The sequence below is a fragment of the Botryllus schlosseri genome, chromosome 7 (assembly GCF_051294905.1).
Source record: "Botryllus schlosseri isolate E-star chromosome 7, Bs_hap1, whole genome shotgun sequence".
NCBI lineage: Eukaryota > Metazoa > Chordata > Ascidiacea > Stolidobranchia > Styelidae > Botryllus > Botryllus schlosseri.
This window is the reverse complement of record NC_137242.1, coordinates 10,820,800-10,841,513: the sequence shown is the minus strand read 5'-3', so window position 1 is coordinate 10,841,513 and position 20,714 is coordinate 10,820,800. Positions and strand designations below refer to the sequence as shown.

Below are 20,714 nucleotides of genomic sequence, written 5' to 3'. Positions count from 1 at the left end.
TAGTGGGCCCAGCAACTCTATTTTGGCAGGGTTGTAGCCAAGTCCCAAGGCTCCGAGTCACAAGTCAATATCACTTTTATATTTTTGACTCGAGTCAAGTCGAGTCATTTTCAATTCCCACCGAGTCAAGTCCGAGTCCAAGTCAGCGAACAGAGGATCGAGTCCGAGTCATGGTATTATGACTCGAGTCCGAGTCCAAGTCATTGTGTTGACTGCTCAGTTTCCAGTTAAAGTCTTCCTAAACCCACTTTTTTAACTCTGTTTGGTGATATTGAATGGTTCGCATTTATAATATATCAATTTCCCTCACTTTTAGCAGTTTTTGGTCGCATTTCCAAGCACCAGTACCAACAAACGAAATCCCAATAGTGTGTTGGCTTCGAAATTACAATAAAATGTCGGTCTTCGCCGTCTGAATCTCGAGTCAATAGGCCTGGTTACATGTTCGACTCGACTTGGCGTTCAAGTCGTCTCCGGTGACGTCACGCCTCATCTCCAAGCTGACTCGTTAAAGGGCCCTGTTTACATGATCCTTCAGGAAGCTGTATCGTGGACGACCCGGTGTCGCTTTACCCCTTACAAATATATATTCGTAGTAAGTTTGGTGGGCAAAGGTACAACGACAATGTGTGTTTGGTCGTACTCTGAAACGTTTCTTATCCTCGAAATTAACGAGGATGATGAGATACTCATAACATCGATATTTGTAGAGGAAAATAATCTTGTTTATATCATGATTGTAGAGGAAAACAACAAGTATAAGTTGTCAGCTAGCTTTTTCGGCGTCAACGAAAATGGGCCGTGGAGTATAGGCGGGAGTAACGACTGTTTTGATATTTCAGGCATCACTTGTCGATGCGATTAAAATAAGGTCATTAACACTCAAGTGACCCACTTGCAACCCCCATGTGGCCTCTAGTTGTTCGGCCGCTCCTCTGTAACAGACTACCCCATGTATGCCGGTGACTCAAGAGTCACGATACAACAACTACTGCAGAGATTTTATTGAAGCATCTTGTCGGCATGATATACCAAATAGGAAGTCAACAATACCAAGAATGTCTATAAAAACTGTCATAAAGAGCAATATAGAGCACTATTACTAAATTGCTACCCACCAATTAAACTTTGAGAAGTGACAATTTCAGCACCCTCACAAACACATAGGCTACCATGAATACAAGACCAAAACGGCAAGCTGAAAATCGTGTGAACACCCGCACGACCGCATCATATCAGCAGAACACTATAACCCAGAACCTAGAACTAAAAACAAAGCAATAATCCTAACACCGCTGCGCTTCATCATCACCAGGAGAGTCACAAATCTCCATATCATCCTCCCGGGAGAGACACCAGCTCCATCCCATCACACGCGCGCTCACATCAGTTTATCCAGTGGAACAGTATGTAGGAAATGCAGCAATCGTTCATGCATTCATGTATTCCCGTATCGATATAGCACACTGCAAGGCCGCTTCTTCCATCAGTTCACTATGCATGTCGTAGTCGAATTGTAGTACCGGTACAATCCACATCTCTTCCGAACTGTAGTCTGAGAAGTAGAAATTCAGATGCAACGTTTTACCTTGTTAGCCATTTTATGTAGCTGATGACAGCAACTAGGCTACTACAGATCGAAGCGTCGCAGCCAAATAACAAAGAACACATAGGGAATCGCTAATAATACTGCCGTAAATGAGCACGGTTGCTACACCGGTTACCGGTACACCAGTTACCGGTACTGGTGTACTACATATAAATTCCATCGTAAACAAGCGAGCACTTACAAAGTAACCCCACTTTTCCTTGCCATGTTTGCCCAATTTCTCAACATCAGATGAAAAACACGAATTACGATGCCAAGAGCCCGCGCGGCAAAACCCAGCGCCGTCGAACGAAAATCGCCGGACGCCGATGGCCGAATACTCAAGCCGATCGTAAACCACATTACACAACAGCTTGAGGCTCGAGTCGACTTGAATCAGTTTGCCTTTCTCTTTTCATCGAATGCGAGAGAGTCGGATCGACGAGTCAGCTTCGAAGCTGACTTAAACCGTCATGTAAATGGGCCTAATGACTTGCTCCGAGTCATGCGCAATGACTCGAGTCCAAGTCGAGTCAATACACAGATTGACTCGAGTCGAGTCGAGTCATTTCCGTATTTTGAGAAAATGATTCGAGTCGAGTCGAGTCATCCGAAAATCGTGACTCGAGTCTGACGATTATACGATTATACGGACAGTCAACAGAAGCATATATTACATAACATTGGGGGATTACTGCTTCAGAGTTATCGATTACGATTACTACGCGTCATTGACGACGAGGCAATCCGCTTTGTTTATATTCCTTTTTCTTTGAAATTTGCAGCAGTCGCAGCGCCGCAGCCGTAACAATGACATTACGGCACTCGGATTGATCGAAATAAATAATACAATACGATTGCCCAACTTTGCGGGCACGCGTTGCATCTATCCGCAGTTTTTTTTTATTATTGACATCTACATACGGTGACTGATTCTTTGTTTCTTTATTATAGTTGTGCTCACCGTAAATACTATTTTATTCAAATCAAAATTTTGTGAGAGCTACGATTAGTGGTGCGTCGTAAGTTAAACAAGTTTTTACAATTGCGTCTCAAACACAAAAGTTACACTGCCCTTGAATTTCCTATTAGGTTCATCTGAATTAAACCACGTCAGAAAAGTTATCAATCATGCACGATTTTCATTCACACTCATCCGGATTTTTCATTCGCACCACCTCCGTCATTCGCACTGCAATTTTTTTCATTCGCACCAGTGCGAACCGTCGCACAGGTTGAAAAGCACTGGTATATAGCTTTATTTTCGGAAAATACAATGCATTAATAGACTTGCTTTTATACTTCAACATGTATGTTTTTCAAACAATAGAACTGAAACTATAATTAGAACTCAACGTAATTAAAAGAAAAATACAAATACTACTTCTAAAAAGCGGAACATATATTGGATGTCTTTTGTCCATGAAGTTTCAACGGTGGTCTGCTAAAACAGGTCTAACGTTAAAAAAATCGAAGTCCACTTTTCCAGATCAGGACACGTCATGAGCAGCTAGGTATAATAGGTTATTGCTAGATTGCGAAACAATAGTTCCAACTGTTATGGGGGCCATACTTACTGTGATGAAATATTTGGTATAGGTAACAAATGCGGTGTGTGCGGAACTGCGCAACCTGTTTTTTATTATATATTATAAATTATTATTATATACCTAGCCTTATTATTATATACCTATACCTTATTATTATAAATTATATAGCGATACTTTCGTTAGAACATATCTGCCACTTCACAAATTCCGGGTACTTGACTTTTATGAAAATGAAATGTTGCCCCGAAATTCCTTAGGCTTTCTTATTTGGGGATTAAACTACTTCTACTTGACAGACTGAAAATAGCAAAAAGTAAGTAAGTAGTTCACAAAATATTACAAAGTAGAAGTAACGAAAAATATATCTACCCGAGTAAATAGCAGAAGTAGAGGGAAACTACTTGAGTACTTCGAAAAAGTAGAAGTACTTCGTTACTGACCACCTGTTTATTTCCTACTTCAAACAGTTATAAATGTCTTGAAAATTGATCATTCTCATTAAGAAGATGTTGGCAGCATTACTTCTAATAATATAGGGTAAAAATAGGCAGCAAATTGAAGTTTTCATCATATCAATATATACTAGGGTGGAGTGAAAATGACTTTTTTTTTCAAATTGAAAAAAGGGCTTCCTCAATCCTGACAAATGACCTAAAACTTCAATAAAAAGTGACTTCAGGGTATTGCCCCCATTTTCCAGCCGGCAACCCCCCAATTTCTGCGCGTGGGGGGTAAAATGGCCCATCTCGGCAACCGCTGGTCGTAGAGTCATGATATACAGCTCAAAATCTGCGGAAGCATCATGTTTCTATCTGTCTTAAGAAGAAAGTTTTCTCTATTGTGAACACAAAATGAGTTATAGCCAAAAAACAATATCTACGCACATTTTTGGTGAAATTCAGTATTTATTCTGAGGAATTGTCATCTGTCATCAGTTTTTTTGAAAAGAAAAGTAACACACTGACAATACCGAATATTGGGCCCATAATACAAATATATTCACAATACAGTCATTTTAAAATCGGTTCAAAACATAATGAAACACTCACATTTAACAACTTATTGAAAATGCATTCTTGTGTCAAGTTTTTTCATCAGTTTACGAGACTTAATTTTTTGGCGAATGAGGCCATATCGTCTTTGAAATCCCGAAACTTGTGCTGATGCTTCTGTTACGAGCTTTACATGTCGTACCACTGTTTGATTGTGGCATCTATGGATGAAACAAAATCAGAGGCTTCTCGCGGCATTCTTCCAACTCTGCATCAGTTAAGTGCTCAATCGCTAGAGGAAGTTATTGATAAGGTTCAATATCAACCAACCTGTGGTATGCCTTTGCTTCCCAGTTCAACTTTGGGAAACAGAATAAACGAATAGGACCGCAGTTCAATTGGTTGGAACTGCTATGACTCTCAATGGCCATAAGTGAATTTTGTTCAGCGGCATTTTTTCGAATCGCCAGCACCTTGGTCATCACACCCAATTGAAAAAAAAACTACGTGGAAGTGTATCTTGTTGGCCAGTTACTCAATTCAAAAAGCTCTCGCCACCACTTATGGCCTTTCCAAAGCTCCCATCGGAAATTGTGAATGACTTAAGTAAGGACCGGTTATATGCTTATAAATGTGCTGGGCAATTATTCAAGGAAATGCTGATGATGATCTGGCTTATTTGGAGGTTGGACCAGTTGTGCATTCAAGATGGCTAACTTTAGGATGCAGTGCAGAGTTTTACGGTATTATGTAACAGTTGATGAACCGCCTTTGAACCTGGGGATTCTGGTTCGTTTTTGCCTTGGAAGTATATTTTCCGACTTGGTTTGAGATCAAGCGAAACAAACATATAACACATGGATCCAGAAACTTCGTCAACTTGATTCAACAGGTTTTAAATTTCTCCGACCGAAACGTTCGGAAAATTGCTTTGAATGTGGTGATAAGAAACGGTTATTTCGCATACCCTGAAAATATTATGATTGCAATGCTGGTAGATGATAATGAAGACATACGAAATATGGGTGTGACCAAGGTGCTTGCGTTTGGAAAACATGCCGCTGAATAAAATTCACTTGTGGACATTGAAAGTCGATAGCAGTTCCAACCAATTGAACTGGGGTCCTATTCGTTTATTCTGTGTCCCAAAGTTGAACTTGGAAGCAAAGGCATACCACGAGTTAGTTGATATTGAACCTTATCAACAACTTCCTCCAGCGATTGAGCACTTAACTGATGCAGAGTTGGAAGAATGCCGCGAGAAGCCTCTGATTTTATTTCATCCATGCCACAATCAAACAGTGGAACGACATGTAAAGCTCATAACACAAGCATCAGCACAAGTTTCGGGATTTGAAAGACGAGATGGCCTCTCAATTGCCAAAAAATTAAGTCTCGTGAACTGATGAAAAAAATTGACACAAGTCGTTAAATGTGAGTGTTTCATTATGATGTTTTGAACCGATTTTAAAAGGACTGTGTTGTGAATATATTTGTATTATGGGCCCAATATTCGGTATTGTCAGTGTGTTACTTTTAGTTTCAAAAAACTGATGACAGACACAATTCGTCAGAATAAATGCTGAATTTCAACAAAAATTTGGGTATATATTGTTTTTTGGCTATAACTCATTTTGTGCTCACAATAGAGAAAACTTTCTTCTTAAGACAGATAGAAACATGATGCTTCCGCAGATTTTGAGCTATATATCATGACTCTACGACCAGCGGTTGCCGAGATGGGCCATTTTACCCCCCACACGCAGAAATCGGGGGGTTGCCGGCTGGAAAATGGGGGTAATACCCTGAAGTCACTTTTTATTGAAGTTTTAGGTCATTTGTCAGGATTGAGGAAGCCCTTTTTTTGATTTGAAAAAAAAAGTCATTTTGACTCCACCCTAATATATACGGAATATCGACAAAAATTTTGAATTCAAGTACAGATCTGGATTTTGCGCGTGGACTGTCCTTATTATGCAACTAATCGCATCAACATCAAACCTCACATTTGGGGCATTGGTCTAAGATCCTACGCTGCAATTTAGGCTACTTAACTTCAAATCAGATGCATGAGTAATTTTCAGAATTTCAAAATACACTTAAACCAGTTTGAGAATCTTTGGTTGATAGCTACTTCTACTTGCAATTGACTAAACATTTCTGGCAATGCTTCTACCTCTGCGTTAGCTTCGATCAAATCTGGGCGCATAAGAGTGTATAAATTTGCAATGCCATTGTTTACAGCAGAGGTGGTCAGTAACGAAGGCATATACCTTTTAGTAGGCCTACTTCAAGTAGGTTTCGACCATGTGTGACAATTGTTCTGTTGACACTGGCACTTTTCAATGACTTGCTCTTATGACTCATGTTGCTTTGTAATCGCTATTTGAACACGAGCCAAAAATAGTATGCAAATTGTATTGAAGAAAATTCATATTATATAGACATATATTTATTCAATACTTGCAGGGAATATATAGGTACCGTACATGGAATGGAACAGAATCCACACTTCTTCATGTGAGAGCAAAAAGGCATCAATGAATGAATCGATGAAAATCATACAATTTGTTGTAATCTTTTGGACCCATATATATAAGCTGGGCGAATCCATCCATTTCAACATTTACTCGGCATGAGTTGGTAGTAAAAATGTAGCTTAAAATGAGTTGTAATAAGGCATTGGTATTTCATAATAATCTCTCGATTTGACAAAGTTTTGTAGGCGAATAATATTTTACACATCCAGAGGTGGTCAAAATAGTCACCGTTGGTACTGATAACCAAATAGAAATAGAAGTAAAAATAGGAAGGGTATGAAAAGTACTCAAGTAGATTGGGAGACTTAAGTTAATCAGTTTTACCCGTAGTCGATGAAAAGTTCAAATTGCTATGAAGGGCAAATAAGTTGGAACAGTCACTTCAAAATGTAAATTCGAAACTCAAAAACAAATTAACAGGCAATTATTAAAGAAATTTCAAAAGCAACAATGAAAGAGCTGGATAAAATGTGAACAATAAAAAAATTAGAATAAGGCTATTACAGACTGAAAAGGAGTTAGTAATTGTATCACAGGAGAAGCTAGAAAGTTGACAACCATGTATCCGTCATGGTGTCCCCTAGTCTGACAATTACTTAAATCCAATAATTCACATTTACATTTAGTCCAGTTAACTTGAAAATATCATTGAAGCAAAGTAGAACGATTCGTAAATAGAAATTGCACCAAGTAAATACTATTATATAGGTAGAACCATTGGAAAAGGGTCACTTTGAAAAGTAAATTTGAAACTGCCAAGTTTGTATTTAGACCATGATAAATATATGAGGAATAGGGTACAATTACAGTGATGAGCAATGAGCAATTACAATATTATTGAAGACAAAAGTAACCACAAAGTAACCTAGAAAGTTGACAACACCATTCATACTATTCATGATATCTCACTAGCATAATTATTATTAATAAATTATATTGACTCGTGGATTTGAATGTGATATGATCAATCAACAGAGTAACTAGGTGCGAAGTTCAATCTAAATTAGAGTCATCACAGTTACTCAAATCCCCCAGTTTAGACCAGTCAATTTCTCAGATTCAGTCCATAATTTCTTCCCAATCTCCCGATTCCTTGCATTTTCAGATAGTTCTACCGGTTCCAAGTTGGCGAAATACCGGCCACTATGAATTTCAATGCCTTCTTTCATAGCGCAGCAGAGAGAAGTCTGTGCACCATAGATAGTAGGTTTCAGAAACAGAAAAGTGATGATGTTTCTTACAGCTTCAAGAACTCTGCCTCTTTCATTTGTGAGATCAAGTCCAAAATTACTTTTAATGCCACCAGGGTGGAGGGAATAAGTTGTTATCGCTTGTTCCTGACCATTAAACTCGTCTTTTAACCGAGCATCAAGTTCACTGGTGAAATACACGTTCATGAGTTTTGTGTTGCCGTATTGCACCAACAATGATGTAACGCTAGAATCGTGCGGGAGATCAGGGTTTATATTGTCAAAGTCGATCGTCCCAAACTTGTATCCTTCAGACGACACGTTAATTATCCTGACAGGACTTTTTTTAGAAGTTTTTCGCATTAGGGGCATCAGCAGATTCGTGAACATGAAGTGACCAATATGATTCACACCAAACATCATATCCAATCCATCTTTAGTTTTACCTCCGCTAAAAATTACAGCATTATTGATCAGTATATCCAAGCGATCCTCTTTTTTCGTAAATTCCTTAACGGCACCTTTGATATCGTCCATTTCGGCAAAATCAACGATAAGATAGTCGACCACCGCATTCTCAGTTGAAGTCTTGATGCGATCAACGGCTTCCTTTGCCTTCTTCAAATTTCTGCACGCTAAAAAGACTCTAGCATTTTGTTTTGAGAGCGCCAAAGCTGTTTCGTATCCAATTCCAGCATTGGCACCGGTGACAATGACAGTTTTGCCGGTGAGGTCAGCCTTGCTGTGACATAGCTTCCCCTTCTTCACAAATTCCAACCACAAAGCAACACACACCGCGAAAATTAGAACCCAAGTCGATCTCGAAAACCTGCACATATTCAAAAATCCAAATATCCCTCAGACCGTCGTTACGTAACAGTGTTTCCACTCGAAGGTTCGTGTAAAAATACTGGATCTGCTAACTAAATTACACTAGATTGACAAAAAATACACTAGTTTTGACATTTAGGCCATAACCATCGAGTTAATCGTAAGTAGAAGGGGAGTGCATTGATTGAAACCAATAACGTTACGAGGAGACTTTAGCAAATGACAAATTCATGACGTTTTCTGACAATGTTGTCAAGTATTACGTCAGCTCAAAAGTAACACGAATTCTCATGAATATAATATCAATTGCATTCAATTTTCAATCCAATCTGAGTGAAAGATATGAAATACAGTGGAACATCATACACTCATATAACAATGAGTGCTTTTCCAGCTGATCCAATGTCAAAGGATCAAAGGGAGCTGCATAAGAATATCACACACATAATACATTAGTAATTCATAGTCTAGTCATAAGTCTCAAAATTTTATAAGCGGTAACCATGTAGGTTAAGACATGCGGAGGTGGAAAAGCAATCGTTGTTGGCACTCCAGTGGAAGTGATGCAGATGTCTAAAAGTATTCAAACAGTTTGAAGTTGTTAATCAAGCGACTGTGACAATTTTCAAAATTGAAAGATTGAAAGAATTGCGACGCACAGGGTCTGCATCGCCCACTTGTCATGACCGCAATTTCACATGTGACAATTCAACTACTTTCTTAAATGTAGTCAGTTTTAAAAATTGTTCAAGTACCATAGTGATAGAAGTCGAGAAAACCTACTTGAGTACTTCAAAAAATTAGAAGGACTTTAGTGACCACCTCTGCATATATGATAACATTTCAAAAAAAAAATTTTTTAACTTGCATCCCATACTATTTAAAGTCGTAGATGAGAAAAATCGAAATTGATTTTCATCAACGTTAAGGACGAATCCATTAAGTTACGCTAAAGGTTAGAAACACAATAAGAGGTAGGAAATTAGCATAGCTTGATTATTTCAGAAAAGAAAGTTAACAGTAAGGCATAAACAGTTGCTACACAATTAATTTTTTATAAAGGTAGAATAGGTTGGATACATCACTTCTAACTGTAAATTTGAAACGAAAATCAACTACATTTACAATGAATTGGGAGGATACAGTGTAAACAATTAAAAAATTATAAGGCTATTGCAGACTAAAGACAAGTTAGCAATTGTAACACAGTTAGAAAGTCGACACCATCATGTATACTTCAGAGTCCGCCTAGTCTGACAATTAGTTGAATCCAATAATAATATTTAGTGACGGATTCGAAGATAATACTTGCGAATCTACAAACAATGAAGCACAGAGTTTCATCTAAACATCACTCATCAAATAACTCAACTTCCCCATTGTACACCAGTCAACTTCTCAGATTCAGTCCAAAGTTTCTTTCCGATTTCTTGATTCATAGCATTGCCGTACAGCTCTGCTGGTTCCAAGTCAGCGAAATATCGGCCACTATGGATTTCAATGCCTTCTTTCATAGCGCAGCAAAGGGAAGTCTGCGCCCCATACACAGTAGGTCTGGCAATCAAAAGCATGAAAAAATCCCTTGCTGCTTGAGAAAGGAAACCTCTTTCGGTAGCAACAGTACTCCCAATATCACTCTGAATACTACCAGGGTGGAGAGAGTAAGTAGTTATCGCTTGCTCCTGACCTTTAAACTCGTCTTTTAGCCGAGCGTCAAGCTCAATTGTAAAATACACATTCATGAGTTTTGTGTTACCATACTGGGCCATCAATGATGCGAATCCAGAATCACGTGGCAGATTAGGGTTTAAATTGTCGAAGTCAATGGTCCCGACCTTGTATGCCTCTGATGACACATTAATTATCCTGACAGGTTTTTTTTTAGAAGTTTTTCGCAGTACAGGCATCAGCAAATTTGTAAACATGAAATAACCAATGTGATTAACCCCAAACATCGTGTCCAATCCATCTTCAGTTTTACCACCACCGAACATTGCAGCGTTATTGATCAGAATATCCAAACGATCTTCTTTGCTGATGAATTCCTTAACGGCACGCTTGATATCAGACATTTTGGCGAAATCAACGATAAGATAGTCGACTTCCGCATTTCCACTTGAAGCCTTAATGCGATCAACGGCATTCTTTGCTTTTTCCAAATTTCTACAGGCTATAATTACTTTTCCATTTTGTTTTGACAGCGCCAAAGCTGTTTCGTATCCAATCCCAACATTAGCACCAGTGACAATAACTGTTTTGCCAGTGAGGTCGGACTTGCTATTACATAGTTTCCCTTTTTTCACAAATTCCCACCACAGGCCAGTACATACTGCTAAGATTAGTATCCAAGTCGATCTCGAAAACCCGCACATTGTTACTACAAATTCGAATATCACCGCTAAATGCAATTGAAATAGGTTTAAAAGTAAAAGATTGCTAAATAACAAATTACTACACACAAGGCATATCGAGTCATTACACATTCTGACTCGAGTCAAGTCAAGTTGAATTTTTGAAGTATGAGAGATGAGATCTGAATATTAGCAAATGTAACCGCCGAACCGGCAAGGAAGCAAACCTTGGAACAGGAGCAAAAAAGTGTCTCCTAAATGCAAGTCATCACAGAATGAGGTACCGTCATGAAATAACCATGCTATGAATATGGTAAGCGCAATAGGCTGAGCAAGCAACCCTATTTTAGTGAGATGATTTCCAATATTACTGTTGATAATACCAGGCTTGGCAGCGTAAGTAGTTATCGCTTGTTCCTGACCTTCAAACTAGTCTTTTAACCAAACATCACGTTCACACGTAAAATAGGCTACACATTCATGAGTCTCGTGTTACCATAATGGAACATCAATGATCGTAGGCTGGATTCATGCGGATTATCAGGGTTAAAATTGTCAAAGTCAATAGTGGCAATCTTTTGTAAGCTTCCGGTCAGACATTAATTATCCTGACAGGTTTTGCGCATTAGCTGCATCAGTAAATTTGTGTACATAAAATAACCAATACGATTCACAATAATCATGGTATCTAACCCATCCTCAGTTTTACCACCACTTATAATTCCAGCGATATTGATCAGAATATCTAGTCCGTCCTTTTTGCTCATAAAATCCTTTACCGCTGATTTGGTTTCAGCCATTTCATAGAAATCAACTATGAGATAGTCAACTGCCGGATTTTTATTGAAGCCTTGATGCGATCAACAGCATCCATTGCCTTCTTCAAATTTCTACAGGCTAAAACTACTTTGGCATTTCGTTTTGACAGCGTCAAAGCTGTTTCGTATCTAATTCCGACATTAGCACCAGTGAATGACTTCCAGATTGGAAACAGATGGTTGTTTTCGGCAATGAGTTGCGCGTGACAGAAGGGTTTCTTACATAGAATAATTAAGGAATTGAACGGAAAGTTGCGCGTGAGGTTGCCACCAATTCCACTCTGGGTGACTATGACAGTTTTGCCACTCAGGTCTGAATTGATACTACATAGTTTCCCTTTTTTCACAAATTCCAACCAGACTCCTGTGCATACTGCTAAAATTAGTATCCACGTCAATTTGGAAGACCCGCACATGCTTAATGCTTACCCAAAATACAAAGATTCTTGGCTGCCGGTTGATTGCAGAACCGCTCACATCTGATGCACAGCACATACGAATGCTGCAAACTTCCTGCAAGGATCCTACGTACCCACGGGTATTACTATATTGACGGCTTCGACGAAAATTTCGTAAACGATGTCTACGTAGAAACGGAAAAATCTACCGAAATTTCTAACATGTGTGTACATCCAATGATATATATATCTTTAGATCATCATATATCTTAATGAGTAGAGATGGTCAGTAACGAAATACTTCTACTTTTTCGAAGTACCCGAATAGCTTTCCTCTACTTGCAGTGCTTCTAATTCGTCTCATGATGACATTTTCTGACTTATATATACCTACTCAGTGGCGTAGGCGTCGCAGCCACTTGGCGGTTATGGCTCTGCGCCAGGGGCGGCAGGCTCCAAGGATGCGGCAAAATGAGGCTGCACAGTGCACACTGCACATGCACAGTGTATATAGTGTACACAGCCGGCTAACAGCAGCATATAATTGGTAGCCCTATAGCTGGTCTCTATCGAAAGCTAGTGTCGCACTGATTCCGAAAACACAAATTAAAATGTGAGCATGGCAATGGAACCACTCCGAAAAATCCGCCAAGGCCGATTGTTCGGAACAATCGGCGCCGTGTAACACGATGACCATGATGGTAGAAATTGCATCGAGCGATTTTATTTGGAGCAATGCCGATTTTCAGACTTGGACGGCTATTTCGGGGTGATTCATTTATCCTGAGCAACTTTTTAAATTGTGTTTCCGGAATCAGGGCGGCAAGAATAGCTTTCTATTAAGATCAGTATTTTTAACTTGGAGTTAGCTGCGGAAATTGACAGATTTAAGAGGCTGGCGCGGAGCAATGATACCCTACCACGTTTGATCTTAATGCAACAGCATTTGATGTTTTACAATGGTAAATCGCACCTATTGATTCGACACCATATTTATGCTCGTGTCTGAAACTTTGTGTGACCCAGTGGTGGCCCTACGGTTGGGGGGGGGGGCCCTGGGCGAGACCCCAGACCGACACGTGCGTTTTTGTCGCCTACTTTTATGTTATTCTTTCTTTCTTCCAGTGTTGTTATTGTTGTTGTTTATTAAACAAAAAGAAAGGCGCTTATCGCCTGACAGCCTTATGCGCCACGTTCAATAACATTGTACACAAATAATGGCAAAATAACTGAATAAAATAGATTAACGCAGATCACAACAGGAGGTCTCTCACATGAACATGATGGTATAAGGCGGTTACACACAAATCAAATATCAGAATAGCATCACAACCTGAATTTACAAATTGGGGTTGCACGATAACACAAATTCAACGACATAAGGAGTTATTCGAGGATCAAGGATGAGTAAATTGGCAACACAAAAATCCACTTTCAATGGAGCACATTTATCTCTAAGAAATTTCAGGTGAAAAGCATATTTTGGACAACAGATTAAAAAGTGTTCGACGGTTTCGGGGTAGCGGCAATGACTGCAACAAGAAGATTCAACCATTCCTGATTTTAAACAAATGGCCGTATAATCGGCAATTGTACTTGTACGGATTTCAAACCAAAATGATGCCAGTGTGCATGAAGTTGAGTCAGCCCCGAAACAAAAACAGAACTACTTGAGTACTTCAAAATAGTAGAAGTAGGCTATACTTCGTTAGATCGTTACTGAACAGTGAACACGTCTGAACACTCTGCATATTATTGCCTACGCGTACGCATTGCATATCTCCAAAAAAGCCCTCAACTATAGATCTATACCTCAACTCAACACTGCTGGGAAATTGTTCGCAACGGGGAATGACTCTATCTGTTGAGTATAGGCTACTTGCAACATTCTTTATTCCAGGTCCACTGAGCCTCTGTAATACCAGCATTGCCGCAAGTTGATTCATAAAATTATCAGTTAATTCGGCCTGGTAGAAATTTGTGAACACCAAGAGGCTTCGATCGGTACAAGGCGAAATTAGAGCCACTTCAGATTTTGCATACGCCGAGTTGGGAGTCATTTTCGATTCCGACTCAAATCATAACACAATCCTGTTAACATTTAAGTTGACTCGTGCGGTGAAAATCAGATGAAAAAGTCGCAGCGCACAGCACAATACGTTCTGGCTACTGCAGGCCACGCTAGATTCCGTGTCCTTTAATTAGGTAGGCCTACCGCTCACCGACGCATGTTTCAAAATGTTTATTACATATTGCAACGCTAGCTATGTAAGGCTGTAGGGTAGGCCTACAGTTTACATTCAATACGATATGCCATGGGACGACGTAATTACCGGCTTTAAACGACAATAGACTGGGATGCTGGAGGAAATTCGAAACAATACAAGTCTCTTACAATTCCGAGAGATGCGATCGTCGGGGTTAGGCTTATACAAGAATTTCGTCGAAAACGAATATCTTAGAATCATATTCATCGCAGTTCAACTATGGAAACTGCATATATATTTTCCGACTGTCATATTATAGTAGGTTAGCTATCTATGGTCATATCATACGGGATACTGTCTAGGCTTACCATATTTTGGAAATCAAAAAAGAGGACACTTTTTCAGAAATTTGCAACTTGCAAAACCGGAGTAAAATTCCCAAAATTGGTTAATTTTTCCCACTTTGTGGGGACGTATGGTAAGCCTAATACTGTCGCTTAACCTGTCTTGAGTAAAGGTACAATTTCGCCAAACGGACAAACGTTTATTTCCGAAACGAGAAAGCTACCACGTCATCAAGGCAATTAACGATCAGTTTGGCTCGGTAATGTGCTCTCCACCAAAGCATTACTCTTAGTACGCCAGTTCGTCAATATTTCCATTTCACGACAGCAATTTCACTTAGGCGCAATTCTGGCAAGAACATCGACAGTTTCATCGTGGATCTGTGCGAGATGAAATGCGTGCAACTCACACATGAAAACGCATCTCACTCCTATGAAGGTGAATGACAATGCGTTTTGTCTTCATGTTCAACATCATCTTTTTTTGATGAGGAGAACTGACGAAAAATTTCTTTCTTGCAACACGACACTCCGATGCTAACCTCTGTAGCATAGCCTTTCTGCTGGATATTTCGCCAATAGCCCTTGCCTGTTGAACCACAGTCAGGGCAAGTCACAATACATTGAATAACTGCATCAAAAAATGCATGACTTGCTCGGAAAAAGGTTTCCTCTGAGTTCGATCCACCACCGTCAGACTTCGAAGCAGATAAAAGGTCCAATCTTTTCTCGAATGGCTCTTTCGGTTTCTCAGAAACTTGTTTTTTTCCATAATATTTTCTCTTTCTCTTGCCAAATGCTTGCTTTGTTGATCTCTTTGTTGCGCCCATTGTAAAATCACCATCAATTACAAATATTCCCACAATAATATCTTGAAAAAGAAAATAATTCAAAAATCACCAACAGACCCACAGGATATCTAATGGCACTTCTTGTGAGTGCTTACAACTGCCTTGGCGGCCTGAAAATGTTATGATATTCATGCTTCAATGATTACAGATAGGTCTCTTTTGTAACTATCTAAATTATGAGGACAGGGTGTTTAGTGATAATTTTGAGCTGGTAAAAAAATATGGGGGGGGTGCGGGTCTCGAATTTTTACTAAAATGATACAATCAATCATTTATTTTTGTCACACCAGTGAAAATCCGTTACGGACCAGGAGAGATTTTAAATGGAATTTTACCCTATCTATAGCTTGAAATGACGCAAAATAATTATATTTTTGGAAAGAGCGAGTCTCATACTTTGTAATACTGAAATAACAAAAATATGAAAAATTTTGATCATCCGGGTTTGCATATAATTGATGTGCAATTTCAACGTAGGCACTTGACATACAAGGGGTTTAGATATGAGAGAAGGTTTTACATGATTAAATTTTTGATGAAAAGACACAACTATAGTTTTAAGAAAATGTATAAGACCAACATGAATGAAGTGAGACGATATTTTGACCAATTGCAAGCGATTTTGATACATCAAGACAGAAGTAAAAGCTGAACACAGTAATGGAATATACTTTAGCAATCCTCCGAATACATCTGCACACCAAAATAAAAACTAATTTCTTCAGCAAGGAACAGAATCTCCAAAATAATTTCAACAAAAAATGATGCACACTATGCGAGTACAGTCATACAATTATGTACATAACCATAGGCAGGATAAATGGGCCATTAAAATGACTTTGTACAATCAAAAAGCAAATTATAATCAAATCAGAAACCTCTACGGCATATCAAGATTTAATGTTTACGAAAAAAGGACTATTGACACCCATATAATATTTTTGTAATGGCAAGATTGGCATATATAGCTTTATGATTGCGATTGGCAGTCGACTTCACATTGAAAGAAAAGTAATTGTAACATTCCACAATATTGTTTGAAAGTGCCATTCTATCAATATCAACACAAAAAAGAAAAGAAAAGGAACATGGCAGGAAAGACACGATATGAATACCTAAGCCCTTTACTTTGCTCTTGAAACATGTTTTGGATTGCATCCAGATTGAAACATATTTACGAAATAGTGCATATTTGTCACAATGCATTATAAAAGTGGTCTGATTACTAAATTTGGATTATTTGCAGCGCCTAAAGACTCACGGAAAATTGTTTGCTAGCAATTTGTCAGCAAATTAATTACTATTTCAGAGAAAGTTGTTCAAAAGTAACAATACTTCTGACGTGCAACACAGATATACATGCCACATATCACGCCATAAAAATCTGCTTAACAAAGTTGCAGATATGGTTCAAGACAACAGCCAATAACCCGATATTATGAATTAAACACAAGTGATTACATACGCCAGCGTATCCCAGTTAATTTTTCAGATACGCTCCAAAGTTTTTTTCCTATTTTGGGATGCAAGGCACGTTTTGACAGATGAACTGGCTCCAAATCGGAAAAAAATCGACCGCTGTGTATCTCAATTCCCCTTTCAGTAGCGCAACACAGAGACGTCTGTGCTCCATACACAGTAGGACTGGCAATCAGAATCAAAAAGGTTTGCCTTATCATTTGAGAAACAAATCCCCTCTCCTCCGTCAGATCTCTCCCTAAATTACTGTTGACAGTCCCAGGGTGAAGTGAATAGGTAGTGATACCTTGCTCCTGACTTTTGAACTCATCCTTCAACCGGGCGTCCAATTCGCTTGTGAAGTATATATTCATAAGTTTGGTGTTGGCGTACTGTCCGAGAAGTGCGCTTATTGAGGCATTGATGGTAATATCAGGATTTAAATGTCTAAAATCGATTGTCCCTGCCAAATATGCTTCTGATGACACATTGATTATCCTGACTGGTCTTTTTTTAGCGGTCTTACGCATTATCGGCATCAGCAAATTGGTGAACATGAAGTATCCAATGTGGTTAATTCCGAACATCGCATCCAGCCCATCTCTTGTTTTTCCTCCAGTTACGACAGCCGCATTGTTGATAAGTATGTCCAAGTATTTTTCTTTACTCATGAATTCTTCAGCCGCACGCCTAATATCTTCCATTTCGGCAAAGTCAACAATGAGATAACTTACCGAGTTTTTTCCACTTGACATCTTCAGTACTTCAACAGCCTTTTTCGCCTTCTGCAAGTTTCTGCACGCGATAATAACTTTAGCGTTTCTTTTAGCCAGCGCCAGCGCAGTCTCATAGCCGATTCCAATATTTCCACCAGTCACAATTACTGTTTTACCACCCAAATCAGTTTCACTGGTACATAGCTTCCCTTTCTTCACAAATTCAATGAAAAACGATACACCAACGGCGACGATAACAAGCCATGTTAATCTGGAGAACCCGCACATCTTTGTCTCCATATCGCGAAATATGAATGCAGAGGAAATGCAACACGAACAGCGAATACGCGCGGCCGGCCAGCAACGGTATTGCAAAATGTAAACAGTGGCTGCAAAAACGCGGTAGTATTGCAAACCAGAGATGAGCGGATTTGAAATTTCTATGTCCTAATCCAATCCAAATCCGAACCTTAAAATCCAAATCCAAATCCTAATCCATAACTTTTTCATATTCAAGTCCATGTCCAATCCTAATCCGATTCCAACTGGAAATTCAGAAAAAATACTAATTTATGCAATGGAGGGAATCGAAAATTTGCATTCACAACCAACGATTCACTTGATTCAAGATAACTTAGTAACCATAAGTACATTAATAACTGATCTGAATAAAGTTTGTCGCCATTCGCCACACGACATTTTAATCTCCCGGAAAATAGGTAAATCCAATCCAAATCCTAATCCGTTCTGAAAAAAATGTCTAATCCAAATCCAATCCAAATCCGACAAAATTTCACAAATCCTGTTTTTTCAAAACCTAATCCTAATCCATGCTCATCTCTGTTGCAAACCTTCATATTTCATGCATGACTGAATATAGAGATTGCTCAGTTATCCACGGTTTTCCATGGCCAGATTCAAAATTCTATCAGACAAAGCCTCGGAGCAATTAAGCGATAGAGGAAAGTGGTTTCTTATTAACATTATTACTTTCATTAATTTTTGCCCATAATTTGTGAATTGTCACTGCCAAATTTACTGGCGGTACCAGCACAAACACAATGCTCTTCACCCAATCTACACTGTTTTTAAATCATTTGTTTTTTGATGTCGATGTATAGCTGTTTCCATTTCGTAGTGAGTGTTGGCGGATTAAGGATAGCCTTTAAGCATAGCCCTATAAAGGCTATGGACTAACTGAGCAATAAGCATTCATTTACAAGTGTTCCGCGAACAACCGATCGAAATTAACCGGGTTGACGCTAGTCATGCGTAGAAACATGTGAGTTTGGATTGTTGGTGACGGTGTGGTAGCCGGAGCCGCGACGCTGTTATTCGGTACTTTACTCGAGATCGAGCTATGCTGCATTTCCCGGCTCATTGCAGATTAAGTGAAAATAATGAGGATGATGGAACCATAGAACATTAATTTTATAATATCTTGGTCGACGGTTATGCGATCACAAGATCGAGGAAATCTTTGGTATTTCAATTACTTAGTACCGGTAACCGACAACGATAAGCCTAAGCGTACCGCTTTGGCAGTATCAGTGTCCCTTTATTGATAATTTCATCATTTCAAAACACAACAAGACTGCGTTACAATAAAGGGATAGGAAGGCGTCGAATGGACTCGGAATAGTCTTTGAAATCAATTCAAGTCTGAGGAAGATTCGTTCTTGAAATTGACTGGATGTGCGTGAAGTGACTACTATTAAACTCATGACTTGACTGCAACTGTTGTACGTGACTTGAAACTCTTTTGTGTCGGAAACGTGTATTGACTCGTGATTCCAAGCGAAATTTTCAGTCAATTTTTAGTCATCAAGTATACAATCTGGTGTCAACAAAATCTATATGATTGTAGCATAGGGCTTGCTTTGTGGTATGCTACAATAGTAGTAAGTCTAGTAGCCTAACTTGCCAAGTGTAGGCTTACCATATTTTGAAAATGTAAAAAGAGGACACTTTTTCAGAAATTTGCAGGATGCAAAACCGGAGTAGAATTCTCAAAAACCGGTGAATTTTTCCCACTTTGTGATCGGTTGACTAAAAAAAAAAAAAAAGGTCATCACTTCCGCTCAGAGCTCAAAATACCGTTTTTCCCTCCACATTGCCAGGTGGATGACTAAAAAAAAGGTCATCTTTTCGCTCAGAGCTAAATTCACCGTTTTTCACACCGAGATATCCGCCGGACCGTCACTTCTGTGCTAATTTTCGGTATATCACTCGCAATTTGCTATAAATCTGACCTAAATTTTCAAAAAAGAGGACAAAAGGGCGTCCTCCGAGGATACTTTCAAAAAAGTCAAAAAAGAGGACAAATCCTCTTAAAAGAGGACGTATGGTAAGCCTAGCCAAGTGTTCTTTACCAAACCCCTTTTATCATTTGAATTGTATGGACATAGTTTATATAACTCATCATGCATTGAATGCAGGCTTGAATTATATCTTATGAATTCCTATGGGCACTGTTTATTGCAGCATAGCAAATTGTGAGGTTTTATATTTTATCTAGAATGTAGACTGGGGCTATACATTTACCTACGTGTGTGTGTGTGTGTGTGAGAGAGCAATAGGCCTACAGTACCCTTTGTTATCAGTTTGTTAATAGTTTCATTAGATCAAAACCACAAGATTGCTATACAATGAAAAGTTGGGAAGAAGCCAAAACGACATGGAGTAGTCTTCTAATAAGACACCCACCTTGCCCTAAAGCATGTAAATATCACGTACATACACAATGAACCCTATATACTCATAGTCTGTGCTTGAGATTACCGGGCCATGATCTGACGTGCCGGTACCCATTTTGCCATACCACACATTCCACTCAATTTTCATTACTCGTCCATTTTTATGTTATCTTCTGTTACTTTC

General features: G+C 38.9%; 2 protein-coding genes, 1 long non-coding RNA gene and 1 pseudogene across 3 annotated transcripts; all 4 read right to left on the bottom strand.

The window, feature by feature from the left end:
* Positions 1-516: 516 nt before the first annotated feature.
* Positions 517-1,954, bottom strand: LOC145442318 (uncharacterized). The gene is made up of 2 exons (XR_013916021.1): positions 1,791-1,954; positions 517-1,555 (listed from the first exon to the last, which is right to left on the bottom strand). It is a non-coding gene; the product is annotated as an uncharacterized LOC145442318 (long non-coding RNA).
* Positions 1,955-6,036: 4,082 nt separating this feature from the next.
* On the bottom strand, positions 6,037-8,697 carry LOC145443124 (retinol dehydrogenase 12-like). Its single transcript, XM_080321119.1, has one exon. It carries the CDS (start codon positions 8,695-8,697, stop codon positions 7,693-7,695), a length of 1,005 nt encoding a protein of 334 aa, XP_080177245.1. The 3' UTR covers positions 6,037-7,692.
* Positions 8,690-12,501, bottom strand: LOC145443123 (retinol dehydrogenase 12-like). Its single transcript, XM_080321118.1, has one exon. The coding sequence runs from the start codon at positions 11,172-11,174 to the stop codon at positions 10,059-10,061; it is 1,116 nt and encodes a 371-aa protein (XP_080177244.1). The 5' UTR covers positions 11,175-12,501; the 3' UTR covers positions 8,690-10,058.
* Positions 12,502-14,988: 2,487 nt separating this feature from the next.
* On the bottom strand, positions 14,989-18,225 carry LOC145442521 (retinol dehydrogenase 12 pseudogene; annotated as a pseudogene).
* Positions 18,226-20,714: the final 2,489 nt, after the last annotated feature.

What these genes read in the sequence shown, in the direction of transcription:
- LOC145443124 (XM_080321119.1), bottom strand. Translation starts at nt 8,697, where the DNA reads ATGTGCAGGTTTTCGAGATCGACTTGGGTTCTAATTTTCGCGGTGTGT.
- LOC145443123 (XM_080321118.1), bottom strand. Translation starts at nt 11,174, where the DNA reads ATGTGTAATGACTCGATATGCCTTGTGTGTAGTAATTTGTTATTTAGC.